The 16,945-nt window shown below is 41.8% G+C and overlaps 2 protein-coding genes across 11 annotated transcripts in view; one reads left to right on the top strand and one right to left on the bottom strand.

Moving 5' to 3' along the window:
• Positions 1-16,945, bottom strand: part of steap3 (STEAP family member 3, metalloreductase) — a 149,231-nt gene that overhangs the window by 6,804 nt on the left and 125,482 nt on the right. For 5 of the 8 annotated variants that reach the window (XM_079672628.1, XM_079672627.1, XM_079672630.1 and 2 more), the window contains 2 exons: positions 1,281-1,517; positions 365-631 (listed from right to left, as the gene is read on the bottom strand). In XM_079672628.1, the coding sequence (XP_079528754.1) occupies positions 365-631; positions 1,281-1,517 (504 nt within the window). Of the gene's footprint in view, positions 1-364; positions 632-1,280; positions 1,518-2,562; positions 2,646-16,945 lie in introns of those variants that run through there. The other 3 variants (XM_079672631.1, XM_079672632.1, XM_079672634.1) reach the window with 3 other exon arrangements.
• On the top strand, positions 4,354-10,593 carry c1ql2 (complement component 1, q subcomponent-like 2). Of its 3 annotated transcripts, none has more exons than XM_079672657.1 (3): positions 4,354-4,467; positions 7,485-8,173; positions 9,038-10,593. In XM_079672657.1, exons 2-3 carry the CDS (start codon positions 7,589-7,591, stop codon positions 9,215-9,217), a joined length of 765 nt encoding a protein of 254 aa, XP_079528783.1. In that variant the 5' UTR covers positions 4,354-4,467; positions 7,485-7,588; the 3' UTR covers positions 9,218-10,593. The 3 variants fall into 3 exon arrangements, with proteins under 3 accessions (XP_079528783.1, XP_079528782.1, XP_079528781.1); XM_079672656.1 differs by lacking the exon at positions 4,354-4,467 and adding an exon at positions 5,340-5,531; XM_079672655.1 differs by lacking the exon at positions 4,354-4,467 and having other exon boundaries at positions 7,394-8,173.

Raw genomic sequence — 16,945 nt, 5'->3', positions numbered from 1 at the left:
ACTTCATTTCATTTTGATTTGTTTTGCCCTTTTGTTTGTCTGATTGTTTGTTTATTTGTTCACCATGTAAAGTGGCCTTGGGTCCCTTGAAAGGCACTATACAAATGTCATCTATTATCATTATTAATGTGAACGATGAGCAGATGTTTCCTACCTGTCTGCTTGCATCCCTGGGGGGAGAAGTTAGAAATATGACTGAATACCTTCAAGCACCATTTGATCTGTTCAATTGTGTTGCACTGTTTGAGGAGCCTGGGACCTAAGATGTTCATCGACATAACTCCACTGTAGCTATGTACCAATGACAATAAAACCATTCATCTTGAGTCTCCATGAATGCATATTCTGAGCAGATGTTTCCCACCTGTCTGCTTGCATCTCGAGGTCCTCTCTGCAGCGCCCAGGCCGATATGGTGTTGAACCCTTTGACCACATCGCTCTCTGGAAACATGTCGGCCAGCTGCTCGGCGTTGGAAGGCCCGTCGTGGTTGATTCTCAAACCGTTGCTCACGTCCACCAGCGTCTTTCCAGCCAGCGAGGGCTTCAGCTCCAGCAGCGTGGAGTGATGCTCGGGGAAAACAGCCACAAACACCAGGGCTGCCTGACTGGCTGCCTCCACCTGAGAGGTCACCTGGAAGAGGAACAGAGGAACGGTTCAACTTGACAATCATAGGACGTTACATCATAAAGAAATAATCCAAAACGATAATCCATTTAGTCAAGATGAATCCATTTGTTTGTTCCTCCATACATCTCTCCTTCTCAGTGTGTCTGCTGTGTGTGTGGTTCAACTTGTTTAGCTTTCCCCGTCTAACACCAACCCCTTCCCCATAAACACACATAATATAGCAAATAGGAGACCAACAAATATATTCGGGGGCGTAAACAACTTAGCTGAGTAGATAAATATTCAACAAATAATATCTGTAGGCCATGTATACTAATAAAACATGTTAAACAATTCAAATAAAAACAAAACTTATATGATAAACTCAGTTAAATGGCTCCTACAATGCCTGCACCTTATAAAAAACAAAGGTCACTTATAAGAGTCCTTGTGGTTTTTGCAATGACATACACTGACAATGCAAAGGTGCGTAACTCTGTTCCCAAACCACAACTGGGATTATCTGCTAAGCATCTCTTCATCATAATAGCAGCTGTTATTATGCCTTGTGGGTAGAGTTAGTGAGTAAACATATAATTAGCACCTTAGGACGGGACCAACAACACTCATTACATGGTGAGTGTGGGTGTGTGTCAGAGTGTGTGTGTGTCACCTCGGCCTCTTCGGGGAACAAAGCCTCAGAGCGCTTGGGGTTTCGACTCCCCACCACCACCTGGTATCCGGAGGACACCAGCCTCCTGGCCAGCGAGCGGGAGAAGTCGCCCGTTCCCATGATGCCGATCACCGGAGAGTCAGACACGGAGGCTTCCAGATGTCTCGAGCCTCCTGCTTCACCTCTGTCGCGGATTAAAGGCCTCGCCATGTCATCAGGCATAATGCGCCGATGAATCTGTGGAGAGGACACATGGAGATGGTTCATTTACACTCAGATGACCTCGACTGAATGCACAGTCAGGCATAGAAAGGAGGATAAAACACTCAATTAGGCATTAAGATGTTGATTGTAAGGTCGAAAAAAAGGCTGTTTTAAATGGTGTACTTTTCCTCCACTACATGTATTTAACACCTTTAGTTACTTCACAGTTCTGGATGAATGATATGAAATATAATCAAGTGTTAAATCAGACTTTAGTTCCACCTGGAGTAAATCCACCAGCTACCCTGCAGTATACAAAGTCATTCAAACTAGCTGCACCTTTAGCAGCTTTGAGAACACTTTCATGATCAATCATTATAAAACATATCATATCTATTATTCTGAAATGGACCAATCTGCACAATGACTACTTTTACTGTCGCTACTTTCACTATATTTTGATGAGAATACTTTTCTACTTTTACTTGAGGAACATTTTGAATGCAGGGCTTTTACTGTAACAGAGTATTCCTACACTCTGGTACTTTTACTCAAGTACAACAAGACCTGAGTACTTCTACTTTTACTCAAGTACAAGCTCTACTTCTTCCAACTCTGATTATAATATCAAAACATTACTAGCAAGCCTGCCATAAATGCGAAACTTAATCCACGAACTCCACTGTTCTGAAGATACAAAAGTCGTTACACATACATAAACAATAGCAGTCTAAATAATGAGTAAAAACGTCCTTTTTTTATATCAAATACTGCTTTGGTTATAATGCAAATGTATGCCGAATTAACCAGACAACCTAAATTATTCAGAAACGGTTGCAATAAATGTTATAGGACGCATTAAAGCCGATAAGAAATTAAATTGCAGGAAATGTATATTGGCTTTCACAACAAAACCGAAAATGTGGCTTGTTGTCCTTGACTGAACTCGTGGTAACTTTAAAGTTCCTCTCTCTAACAAACTAAGCAACACAGGCACATATAAGCGAAAATTCGAATAAATAAGTGTTTTAAATTGTTTAAGTTAGTCCCTTTTAGTAGTTAAAGCGATATTTTGTACCTACTTTCAGGTACTTGCTCACCCTCTGCTCCGCTCTCTGCGAACTGAGCGGTTCTTCCTGATAAGATGACGCAACAGCAGAAGCCCCGCCCCCTCCACGCCCCCCATGTGTGAGCAAAAGATAAAATTGAGTGAGCTGCCTGCACATATGTACCACCAACACAATACATATGATAAGAAATCCTCCCAGAAGACACATAATAGACCGTTAACATTACAAGAAAACAGAAACATGCTGCACTTTTTAATATGGTATTTATTGCAGATGAATGATTTGTATACGTTCTTTTGCACATTTCGGCCAAATACTACCACTTTAAAACTGTAGCTAGTCCACTTCAAATTCAGATATATTTTTCATACTTGTTTCCCCTTTATTTGCAATATTGTTATATATATTTGGTTTGAAAATCTTTGTTTCTTGTACACATTTTCATTACTTTTCTCTATATCAATTTATATAATGTGTTAATATAGCTTTATATAATGGTGGATAGCTTTTGGACTGTACATATACCACACGCACAATTTATATTAAATATGCCCTTGAGAAAAATAAATGGCACACCAAAAAACGGACATAATAGAGAAGAGTAGAGACACTAAATAATATTCATTAGGTCTAAATAGAGGCAGACTTTTAATAGTAGTCTCTCGCTTGACTCCATCTGCTGCTGTCAGTGTATTTGATTAACTGGCCCTAGGATTAAGAGAGAAAAGCCAAAGCAAAATTGTGTTAAAAAAGAAACGCCTGACCGCAGGTTACACACTGTCAACATGACTTCATCACGTCTGCCTTTGCCACTTGCAAAAGGTTGAAGCCCTCTGGCTCACAGCGCTGCATCAGTGTCACCCACTAACGGACACACAGACACACTCACACGCGCACGCACACACACACACACACACACACACACACACACACACACACAGACAGAGCATGCACGCCACCCTCTCTTTCAGTCTCCCTAGGCCATGGCTTCGTGTTTGTGCACAACGCTTCAGGTCACATTCTTGACATCGATATATGATTTTAAGATTTCGTATTCATAGGTATTGATTACAGTCTCCTTGTGTGGTAACCCCTTAATCCTACACGTCAAATCAATTAAAGTTATTCTAACCATAGGGGACAGACTTCAGTTAAATACTCTCCCTAAAACCACCCTGAGTGCTACAGTGATGTGTTAGAATAGCAAGGGTTCCCTCGACAAAATGCAATAGAAAATGAGCTCCGTGTACTTATATGGTTTGTTCAGAAGGATTGTGTTCACATATTTACACCACTTTGATTATTTTTAAAACTTAAATGCAATAGTATAAATGTTAGGCTTTAAAGGGACAACATCACGTTCACATGACTTTATGTCACCACAGCTAAGCTAAAGGTGGCTAATGTTCGCCTTGATGACATTTAGTCGTCTCTTTCTCTTGAAAGCAACCGTATCTCACCAAAAACATGTTTAAAAAAGCAACTGGAAGAAGTGGTCAAATGCTAACTCTTTTTCATTGTTGCCCCACTCCATTGCTAATATTTAAAAGGAAAAATAGCAAACAGCAGGGTTTCGTAACCTTTCCTTGCCTTTGATGCTCTTTCCCGTTTCATAATAACATTACCACAGCAATTAGAGAGCTGCAAGGGAAAGGCACGGTCATAAACGGTTAGCCTGAGGTGGACGGATTCCGCCATGTTGGCCTCTGACGGGGCTTCACTGTCAACATGTGACATGGAGGAAGACGTTTGTTTCTGATGTGGATTCAGGAGCCGAGGTGTCTTCATCAGAGATTAGGGACACATGTTAGGACAGGAGCTGATGTTGCAAGTTTACCGCTGAATTGTTGCGGCTCAGTGGAGGTTTCCCACAAACATACTCAGTGGATATGTGCTGGACTTCGAATCAGGAGGTACCAAGTTCGAGTCCCACTGCAGTCAGCATGTCGTTGTGTCCCTGGGCAAGACACTTCACCCCAAATTGCTCCTGTGGGGATTGTCCACAGTACTGAATGTATGTAAGTCGCTTTGGATAAAAGCGTCTAACATACAACAGCTACAGGAAAATGCTACTTGCCTGTTTATGCCTCAACAATATGGTACTCTAAAAAAGGGGATGTCTGCATGATAGGTACATTTACTTTGGAAGCCGTTTCTTGTCAATCCCTCATGCTTAACGGGGCAATTTGAATCCAGCATGTGGGGACAAAAAACTATTTATAAGAGAGACAAAGACTGAATGCATTAAATGGCTTTTGCAGAAAATGCTGAAACAGTATTAAGAAAAAGGACTGACTCAAAGGCAAGCTTCTGTCTGCCATTTTTACACAAAAACACCCTAAAAAACAGTCTTTGTGTTTCCGTGATTCCCTGATTTCAGGTGTAAATGCACAAATGACAGACATATGAATTTGTCTCACTGTATGCTCAGTGTATATGACACAGCAGCCCTTTAGCATGCAGCGTGATGAGCAGCCCTAGCGCTGCAGGGTAGGATAGTCTCAGCAGCGGCAGTGCATAATGTGGACAGTGTGTCGTGCAGGGCTCACTATCGCCTAAAGATACTGTTCACTGTACTAATCCTGAGTAAAGGTCATTACTGCAGTCATGTAGCACAGTCGGGGAGCATCATGTTCTTCCTGCATACTTATTCTTAGGGTTTTGCAGCGAAGTGTCATTTCAGTGGATGAAAATGCATCTTTGTCTTTAAATTTCAACCTCGATTTCATTTTAGCCCGAGCTCTCATGACTTGGCGTGCTCTTGTTCACCTTCAGACATGAGCAGCCCAGCAGGAGTCATGTTCTGGGGGTTAAAGCTGAGCTGAGCACGAGTTGAAATTGCTTGGGGGGGTTTGGCTTCTGCACTGTGACTGTATGGCTTCGGCTAAGCCTCGTCTCCGGCCTCTGAAGGTTTCTCAACATCGCCTTGAGCTCTAAAGCCTCTGTTGTGGATGTGAGGCCTTCGCTCCAATTCCAGGTGCTTAGTACCCAGCATGCACTTTTGAAGTATTTCAGGTCCTTCATGGGGGCATTTTTGGAGCGACGCAATAAATAGACGCTTTTAATTTTCAATTACTCTCTTTCTTTTGGTGCCCCAAAAGCTTGTGTAAAAGTCTTATTCAGCTGTGCTTATGAAACATACGGTTAGAACAAGCGGTGGCCTCCCTGGAACAAAGGAGGATAAGGAGGTATTTAAGACAGATCTGTATGCAATAGAGTAATGATTGTCCGCACACAGGGAGAATTTTAATTTGCCGGAGAATCTAAATTCACAGCCTGTGGCTCCGCACATCGTGAAACAAGACATCAAATATGTCGCTGCCGCCGGGGAGCTCGGAGCTGAAGGTGTCGGCTGCCGTCAGACATCTTTAGTCCATTTCCTGCATAAATTATCTGCTTTCCTTCTGCCCCTCTGTCTTCTCCTTCGTGTGTGTGGTTGGTCATGTGATGGCACACACTAACCTGCCCTTAGCCTTCGTTCCTGACTTTGAGGAGTCATGCTCTGAGTCAAATATTAGGATGTATTTGGTATCACAAGTTTAAACAGGATTTTAACCTTGTCAAGGTGGACTTATAAATAATGAAAGCAAGAATGTGTGACTTTTTTTAGCTATTTCCATTGATTTGGAGAGTGCTTCTAATACTATTATGGCATATTATGGTTAGAAAAAGATTTAGAAATAAATACATTTCCCACTCTGACTTATCCCACTGTGTTGGACATTAATCCAAATCCCCAATGTTGTACCTGAGGAATGTATGCATCTGTTTTTGAAACCATAACTCTCAAAGGGGAATACAGGTGAATAAATAGTATGGTAATGCTGGCCATGTATCCCACCTATAAGAATTCATAAACAGCTCTACATGGTTGAGATTTATTCAAATACATATGGCAACATTTGGCATTTTAAGGCTATTCATATATGCATGGATTGATACATTCAAGTTTAATATGGAGATACGTTTCTACTTTAAATATTGAGCATCCTTTGCTGAATTATGATAAATATTTAGTGCCATCTTGAATAACAATTGCGCAGACTTCAACTTTACGCACTGACTGATTCTCTTATCAAGTCAGCTGAGTCGAGAGAGACGACTTCCTGTTTTGCCTTTAAAAATAAAACCCCTTCTTACAATTTGATTTAGTGTCTAATAAAAAAAACTGTGTTTTCTGGTGCGGTGGTGGAAAACGTAATATTCATAATGATATAAAAAATGCAATATTGTGAAGAAAATTATGTTGCATTTGTTAGAGTTGCAGTTTATTTTACCCTGTTTATGCTGTTGGGAATAGGATTATTGAAAACAAATGTACTTATAGGATTCTTACTATGAATGTATATCCTCCAGGACATGGTTAAATACACTTACTAAGTGGCTTTGGAAAAAAATATAATATAGTGTCCAGTGGTGTAAAGTAACTACGTAGATTTACTCAAGTACCGGATTTAAGTACAATTCTGAGGTAGATAATATGTACCTCAGAATTGTTCTTAATGGCCCATCTCAGAATAATATATATTATATTTACTGCATATAATATATATTATTCTGAAATGGGCCAATCTGCATAATGAGTACTTTTACTTTTGGTACTTTAAGTATATTTTGATGCCAATACTATTGTACTTTTACTTGAGTAACATTTTGAATGCAGGACTTTTACTGTAAGAGTATTCCACTCTGGTACTTACTCAAGTACAAGATCTGAGTACCCATAACATCGGCTCGTCGTTCTTTCATATTCTTAAATCCTCCTAACCTATTGTCTTAATCTGAAGGGCTTATTCTCTATCTTCCGGTTTTATCTTGGGTATGTTCCCTAGCTGGCAGCAGCTCTCCATCCAGCCGCTGCCCAGAGGCGTGAAGCCATCATCACAACATCTGGACACTTGATTAACTTCCACTCATTTCCTCCCGAAAGCCTCCTCCTCCGTCACCATTCCTGTCCAGAGGGGTTCCGCGGGCTTCCTGTCGACCCTCCGTCCCCGGAGAAAGTGGACGGTGGTCCTGCTGGTGATCGTGGCGATGGTCCTGATCGCTCTGGCCGTGGCCGTCCCGTTACTTCTGCTCCGCGCGCCGGACACCTCCGCGTACCACTACGAGATGATGGGCACCTGTCGGATGGTGTGCGACCCGTACACTCCCAAACCTGGCGCCACAACCATGGAGGTGATCCAAAACGGTGTCGCTCCGCAGCCCCCCATGGCGCAGGGGAGCCGAGGGGAGCCGGGAAGAACGGGGAAAACGGGATTGAGGGGCACACCGGGAGCACCAGGACCCCCGGGTCCGAGAGGCCCCCCAGGGGAGAGAGGAGTCGGGAAAGTCGCCGCGGTGACCGGAGCTGACGGTTCTGATAACGCAGAGTTGGAAAGTGTGAACTCCACGTCCAGCGGATTCAAGATCGCTTTCTACGTGGGGCTGAAGAACCCACACGAGGGCTACGAGGTGTTAAAGTTTGACGACGTGATAACAAACCTGGGGAACCGGTACGACGCGAGCACCGGGAAGTTCACCTGCCATGTGTCCGGGATCTATTTCTTCACCTACCATGTGCTGATGCGCGGAGGAGACGGGACCAGCATGTGGGCCGACCTGTGCAAAAACGGACAGGTAACTAGAGAGCATGAGCAACAAGACGATAAGGAACTAGCAGATTCTTATCTTATCTTTTTTAAATGAAGATTATTACATTTAAAGCAGCTTAATCGAGTCATAAAATGTGCATTTTACGCACAAAATGAGTATATTATTAGTATATGTTATTCTTGTCTGCACTTATTGCATAACTGCACGACTCACTCCTGGGTAACATCTGGGATATTTCTGTTGTTGTGAGTTTGGATGATTGTGAGTGTTTCCTCCCAGATGTTAACAGCAGCTGGATCAGGGGTTACAAGTCTTAATCAGTATTGAGGATAAGCATCTGGCTCAAATATTATTAGGGATGTCCCCTTCTATTGGCAAACCAGTCGTTTTGGTGCTGGTATTATGATTTCTTAAGTTGATTGTCTATCAAAAGAGATATTGGAATATTAGTTAGAGTCCTCTGAGCATCCAGAAAGAGCTATGTCTGTGCCCGTATGGAAAGGAAAGGAAACCCCAAGTAAAAAAAGGGCCGTTTTTCCAAAATGCATATAAACGTGGAAAGTTTCAAAATAAATGCAATGATCTTACATTGTTTGATTTACAACCATCAAATATTTGAGACAAGGAGGGGTACAATGTGTGTAACATGACTACTACTCTTAATTTGTATCTTTAATTGTTGTGTTGTGATTGTGGTAGTCTTGCCTGTGGTTGTGTGACGTCATGTTGTTTTGTTGGTTGTTTTGTTGCTACTGTGTGTTGGTTGTACCATATGTAGGACCCCCCTTGAAAACGAGACGGTTCATCTCAGGGGGTTATTCCTAAATGAATACATCTCCTTTAATTAACCACTGCTTATTACAGGAAGTATTGTCCTCTGTTCCCCAGGTCAGAGCCAGCGCCATCGCTCAGGACGCAGACCAGAACTACGACTACGCCAGCAACAGCGCCGTGCTGCACCTGGACTCTGGAGACGAGATCTACGTCAAGCTGGACGGAGGCAAAGCTCACGGGGGGAACAACAACAAGTACAGCACCTTCTCCGGCTTCATCTTATACCCCGACTAAACACCGGCGGCACAACATGGACATTAGCACTGAGAACTGTTTTCATTCAAGTATATGGTCCAATGTGTTTCTCTACATGGGATTATCTGTACGTTCTGTTCTGAGACCTTTTGTACATGTGTTTCATTTAAGTTCAGCTGTCGTCAGAGTTTGTATCAGACCTAAAGTGACCCCATACTTGCTCTGAGCGGAGAAGCCATCAGAAGTTCCTTTGACACATTTCAACAACGCTTGCGGGAACAGGCCACACCAGCTGCTCACTCGGTGTATTAATGGTGTCTACTATTTCAGGCTCAGACGGCAAAATAAATCCATTGAAATATAGAGAAAAATCATTTTGACAGCATTTTTTCAAAGAGTTGAGTCAAGGCCGGGTCACACCAGCATGAAAAATGACATTTTATGTCAAATCATCTGACCAGAATCACCACGATATGTAGATTCTTTGGTGGGGGAAATACATGGATATTTTTCAAAAATGTTCAAATGTAGTTACCTTTGTAGTGACAGACATTTATGTTGTTGACCTTTAGGGGAACAGAGGTAACGAATGCAAACTAAAGGAAGCTAATGTATAGCCAATTAGCTGCACTAATTTAACCTGCTGTGATGAAGTATAAATAGTTTAACATAAGAGACGTGGTTTGCAGACAATTATGATAGTGTGTTTGTGATGGTAAATGTGGCAAACCAGGATAAAATCCAACAAGAAGGGATACTTATCTACTGGTAATCGGGGAGAAATATAGTTCTTAAAAGCTAGTTGTCTCTTGTTTAAAAAACCTGCAAATAAGTGAGGATTTTGGTGGAAAAGGCGATTAGCAAGAGAAATGCCAGTGGACAGGAGAAAATGGGAACCCAGTAGGATAGCATATTAGCTAAAGTGTTTCACCAATAATCACGACGTAATCAAGTTCCTACCACCACACATTGTGCAGACTTGTTGATATGCCACTACTTGGTGTGACCAGGCCTTTTACTAATTGCATCACATCTGATTTACTACTGTATGGTAACTCAATCACGCCAACTTGCATCCACATGAATTTCCTTCATTCTTATTTATTTGTTGCTCTAATGTAAGCATATCATCAGCCATCATTCCTGGTTTCCTTCTTGCAATGTTTCATGCACTTCAGTTGGATAAGCTGTTTTAAAAGAAGTTGTCTGATTCACTGGAACATACTTTAAAATGCATTCAATAAGATACAAAGAAATGAAAATCGAGGTCAGTTTAATTTGCTATTGCAAGCAAAATCGTGGTGCTTTGAGTTCAATGTTTCACTAAATGTCCCAATAACCACGACACAAATGGAAGTCTTGCAATTGATATTGACTCGGTTATATTTTGGTGTCATATATACAAATAAATATGATTTGACAAAACTTGCTTTGTGTACAAATCTCTGACCTAAGGGGTGTTTTCTTGTTTAAACGCAACTTGGGGTCATGCAGTTGCAGAAGTTGTCTTTGCAGCCTTTTCCCCAGAGATATAACACAGGGAGCGATCTGCCTGATATTTGTCTCTTCATGTTCCCTTCCCCAGGCTGCCTGTCTGAATGTGTTGCATTGCTCTCTGCACACTGTGCCCTGCTCTCTGGCTCTCAGGTGCCTCTCTGAATGTCCTTTGCTCCACTGTAGCTTGCACACTCTTTTAGTCACTGACACCATTCTGCTCTCAGATGCTGTGCACTGCAAATCTCTTTCTTAATCTATTATGTCATTCTGTTTATTGTCATTTCAAAGTGTTGCAAATACGAATCAACAAATGTTTAGATTTTGTAAGCGATAAATAGATAATTTATCTGCAATTGCTTTAACAAAAGATAATAACGATGCCTTTCTTTGTCCTATTATACTGACTATCTTTGTGTTTTGGCTAGTTCTGTCAGATATCAACCTTGGCTCAGAAACAATTGGTTTCGATATTAATCAAGAAAACCACTACCAGACTTATGGCTAAGGAAAATAACAGTAAGTTATGGCACTATGGCTAAAGCATTATGTGGAGAGGTTGTGTAAGATTCAATTGAATAATGTGCAAACCTTTTAAACCTCTCTCAGCTATAACCGTTATTTTCTGTCACTTTAACGCTTTTATTCTGAAGGACTGCGAGGTGGCTCAGAGGCGAAGGAGACCAGGCTGTACGCTGACAGTGAGATGAAACGCAAATGATATTCTCTATGCGTCTCTTCAGATCTTCTAAGATATAAGAGGGTGTCTGGAAGCTGCTGGCTGCCGGCTCCTGTGTTTCACTTCTGATTAACTTGTTTTAAGATTTGCAAATGCTGCACCAAATATGGCTGTAAGCCTTCATTAAGATGATGGCTGTTTTGTGTGCGCTTCATTATTTATTTTTTCATCCCTTCCCCTCAAGAACACACACTAAACAGCTGTTTACACACCAGCACTGTCGATTTAAATGGAAATTGTGGAAAACAAATATTAGCATGTCTGTTTAGATAAACATCTATTAAGGTGTTGGCTTGTTTCCTGCTCTCTCCTCCTCAGAGGCACCGAGTTAATCTGAGCTGCTCTAAGGAAACTAAATCACGCTTGGACCCGTTGTTTTTTGACGAAAAGGGTACGTGTGCAAAAGACAAAAAGCATGAACACTAGATTAATAATTTGGTTTTGCTTTGGTTTCTCTCTTCTCTATAATATATGGACATTTCAAAGCTATCATATATTTAGCCATCTATTAGCATTTGATTTGGACACGTAATATAAGGTTTGGCAATTCGAAAATTGTTTAATAAACTGAGTGATTTGAATAGTATGTTTACTACTAGGAGAGAAGATTTAAAAACCCAGGAAGTGATAAATACAAGTGTCACTAGATTTAGAAATGTGAGAGCTACAGCGAGGATGTTTCTGTGCAGAGGCCTTTAGACTGTTCAGAGATCAAAGCACAAAGCCCTGACTGCAGACACACTTAGGATGAAAAGTGGAGCTGCTGACACCAACTGAGACATCAACAGTGTGTGTGTCACCGGCTCTCTCACACTCACACCCTCACACACACACACACACACACACACACACACACACACACACACACACACACACACACACACACACACACACACACACACACACACACACTTAAGGACAGGATAGATGATCATGCATCCCCCTCGTCTGGGTGACAGTGAGGTATTGCTGACTGACAGACTGAGTAGTGAAATTCTCTGATGGATGAGATAAGTGGGACACACACCCACACCCACGCACACACACACACACACACACACACACACACACACACACACACACACACACACACACACACACACACACACACACACACACACACACACACACACACACACACACACACACACACGTATTGTGTTCAGGTGAATGCAACAGGAGTAATGAGTGAGCGAAGGCAGGTTTTAAGTGTGTTTTTCATGCAAATATCCTTAAAGTAAACAATGCTTTCATTATTTAAATCTCAAAAATGTAAAGTTATAAAACACGGTATCCCGCAGTAAAGAGCAGCCTGACACCATCTATTTCAGAAAGCCCCTGATTGTATCGACATGAAAAACGGTGTTGGACGAGCTCTCCGCTCAGGCAGCCAATCATCGGGACATTTTTAAAACCTCTTTTCATTCTCCGTCCCCGCGATGATTGATCCATCACTAACACTCATGTCTGAGATGCAAATGCCAGCGTGGCATGAGCGAAATATAAAAGAGGGACATCCGAAGGGACCGGCAGTGAGAGGGTGAAAGCCGAGTGTGACACCTCAAAAACCTTCTGCTTATCTCCCTCTTTTGTTTGCTTGTTCAAGCTGCTGTGCTGCTAACCACACAGCTGGGAGAGCAAGAGAAAGGCGGCAAAAGTGAAGAGCCGCTGCATTAAAGATGTGAACAGAGGAACAATGGCTGTCTGGAGATTAAACACTATGTGATCATTTGTTCAAGGAACGCAGAGTTTTTAAGGGTCTGTACGGAAATAAAAGCATTTTTCTGTTTGCTGTGTGTCGAACTTTTCCTCTTACATTCAAAAGCACTGATCAATTCTTAAAGGGGCTCCATTATGCTCATCTTCAACCCTTTTGACTTATTATGGAAGACATGGAAGTATATATATATATATATATATATATATATATAGGGTTCATGTTCTCAGGTCAGTGTCTCCTTGTCTCAAAGGAAGCATATCTAAACAACACCCAGAACACACAGAAACAGAGACTCATATGTTTGTTTCAGTGGAATATATCGTCAGTGTTAGGGTTTATATTCTGGATAATGAAACAGCCAAACGCTGACTCACTTCATCTGTCAGTCTGCACTTTGTACATCACATCTCTTTGTGGTTTAATCGGCCAAACGAGGGAGAGATTTGAGGAAGAGAGGGAAAGAAAAGGCAGCAACAAACAACGAGGGGATAAATAAAATATGTTCGAAGTAAATAAAAGAACCGAAATAAAAACGCTTCGGGGGTTTGAACTCAGGGTAAAGCTTATTTGGGGAATAATATAATGCTGTGGGTGCTTTGGAGAATATGAAAAGCTTCCAAGCTCATGAACATATCTCCTGTCAAACGCTGCACACTGGAAAGACGTAGCTTTAAGGCTGCAGTCGCAGAAAAGGTGAATTTCATTGATTTAAAGCTGCTCTTTGAGTCATGTGAGCGCTATGCTGCGAATATAACAATTGAAATACCTCTTTTGTAATAAAAATCCTACAAAAACATGTTTTTCTCGCTTCAAATGTGGATTTCTTCCTCTGTACCACCCATGTTTGGTTTTAATTAAACTAAACTATACATTTTAACTGGGATGTTATAATTTCTTAGAGCAAACAGCCAAGAGAGAAAGCATTAACTGCATCCATAATACGCCTATCTTCTATCCAAGTCATCCTGTAATAATCCTAATGGAAAATCATTTGATTATATAATATGTCCTCCTGGCGAGAAACCCTCTCCGACCTGAACTTTGCTCTCATTATTTGTCCTTTCTGAAGATAAGTCTTCTGTAACGTGAGATAATAAAAGGCACTACAGAATGACATCATACTTGAAACTAAATCTTGTCATTGTGACTCAAGTTGAATCTTGTTATGGTACAGTCTCTGCAGTGCAGCTCTGTGAGATCTTACTGTATGTAAATGATCTGTTGGTGATTATTTTGTATTTTCAATGTCATGCAAAATGACTTCAAATGAGAATGACTTGTTTACAGGGAAGAGTTTGAAACACTTTTGCTTTTCCGACTGAAAGTTAGTCAGTACAAAGCCAACAAAGGCAGCTATGCTATGCTATGCTATGCTATGCTATGCTATGCTATGCTATGCTATGCTATGCTATGCTATGCTATGCTATGCTATGCTAAGCTATGCTATGCTAATCGTCTCCTGGCTCTAGCTTCATTATCATCATATAAGTGTGATGCCAATCTAACTCTAAAAGCAGGAAATACAAATAGATTTAAACAAAAACTATTATATGAATAATACTTATATCATAAAACATACCCTTACATTTTAATCGACCTTTTAAATATCTTTGTGAGGACATTTTGCTCTTATAATAGCCAGACATATAGGAAGTTGCAGATGATTTACAGGCAGGAAGGAGAATGGAATAACTGTCAGAAACTCATCGCTGTCTTGTTCTCCAGGCTGAGCCATAATGAGGGGCTAAAGGATCAATCACACACACACACACACACACACACACACACACACACACACACACACACACACACACACACACACACACACACACACACACACACACACACACACACACACACACACACACACACACACACACACACACACACACACACACACACACACACACACACACACACACACACACACCTCATCTCATCACCCGTCATCCACCTCTCCCTGCCTGCTGCCGTCTCCTCATCCCCTCTTTCTCTCAAATTTATATCGTCATTATTCATGGCCTGTCTCCTCCTCCCTTAGCTATCACTTTTAAGAGCATTTAAAATATGTTCCCCATCCGTCTCACACAGAAACTAATTGTATTTCCAAAGCTCTTATATGGACTTCTAAGCAACAGCTAACAAATCCAGGTTTGAGGTGTTAACATGAAATGTAGTCGCTTAAAAATGACAAATTTCTCCTGCCTGCCGTATACACACGATATATAGCATTTTATTCAGATGGCTTTATTTCCCTTAGATTGCTGAAAAACGTCCGTCATCTGTCTGCTTTCAAATCTGACGAGGATTTATCCCGGGTATCATTAATTCATCACGTGTCTCTGAGGAGGTTTTCCTAATCCCGTGTCATGCAATCTGTCATGTCTGAATATAAGGGAGTAAAGGTTAAGGAAATAAGTCATTGGAGCAGGAGCTTTTATTGTAACAAAGCCAATGAGGAGGACTATATCGTTCACATCTCTTCGGGCTGACGACAGTGACAGGCCGGAGACGAGAGAGAGAAGGAGAAGCCATCCTCTGAGAGTCCAGGGAAAGGTTAGCGTGGCCTCAGGCAGCATGGATGATGAGGACACACACACTCACACACTCACACACTGAGACCCCTGAAGTCACGTATACAGTGGGGCAAAAAAGTATTTAGTCAGCCACCAATTGTGCAAGTTCTCCCACTTAAAAAGATGAGAGAGGCCTGTCATTTCCATCCTAGGTATACCTCAACTATGAGAGACAGAATGAGAAAAAAAGATCCAGAAAATCACATTGTCTGATTTTTAAAGAATTTATTTGCAAATGATGGAAAATAAGTATTTGGTCAATAACAAAAGTTCATCTCAATACTTTGTTATATACCCTTTGTTGGCAATGACAGAGGTCAAATGTTTTCTGTAAGTCTTCACAAGGTTTTCACAAACTGTTGCTGGTATTTTGGCCCATTCCTCCATGCAGATCTCCTCTAGAGCAGTGATGTTTTGGGGCTGTCGCTGGGCAACACGGACTTTCAACTCCCTCCATAGATTTTCTATGGGGTTGAGATCTGGAGACTGGCTAGGCCACTCCAGGACCTTGAAATGCTTCTTATGAAGCCACTCCTTCGTTGCCCGGGCGGTGTGTTTGGGATCATTGTCATGCTGAAAGACCCAGCCACGTTTCATCTTCAATGCCCTTGCTGATGGAAGGAGGTTGTCACTCAAAATCTCACGATACACGGCCCCATTCATTCTTTCCTTTACACGGATCAGTGGTCCTGGTCCCTTTGCAGAAAAACAGCCCCAAAGCATGATGTTTCCCCCCCCCCATGTTTCACAGTAGGTGTTCTTTGGATGCAACTCAGCATTCTTTCTCCTCCAAACACGTCTAGTTGAGTTTTCACCAAAAAGTTCTATTTTGGTTTCATCTGACCATATGACATTCTCCCAATCCTCTTCTGGATCATCTAAATGCTCTCTAGCAAACTTCAGACGGGCCTGGACATGTACTGGCTTAAGCAGGGGGACACGTCTGGCACTGCAGGATTTGAGTCCCTGGCGGCGTAGTGTGTTACTGATGGTAGCCTTTGTTACTTTGGTCCCAGCTCTCTGCAGGTCATGGACTAGGTCCCCCCGTGTGGTTCTGGGATTTTTGCTCACCGTTCTTGTTTCTCATTTTGACCCCACGGGGTGAGATCTTGCGTGGAGCCCCAGATGGAGGGAGATTATCAGTGGTCTTGTATGTCTTCCATTTTCTAATAATTGCTCCCACAGTTGATTTCTTCACACCAAGCTGCTTACCTATTGCAGATTCAGTCTTCCCAGCC

This window comes from Notothenia rossii (genome assembly GCF_949606895.1).
Source record: "Notothenia rossii genome assembly, chromosome: 3".
In the NCBI taxonomy this organism is placed as follows: domain Eukaryota; kingdom Metazoa; phylum Chordata; class Actinopteri; order Perciformes; family Nototheniidae; genus Notothenia; species Notothenia rossii.
The sequence above is the reverse complement of the archived record's forward strand: the minus strand, read 5'-3'. Positions and strand labels throughout refer to the sequence as shown.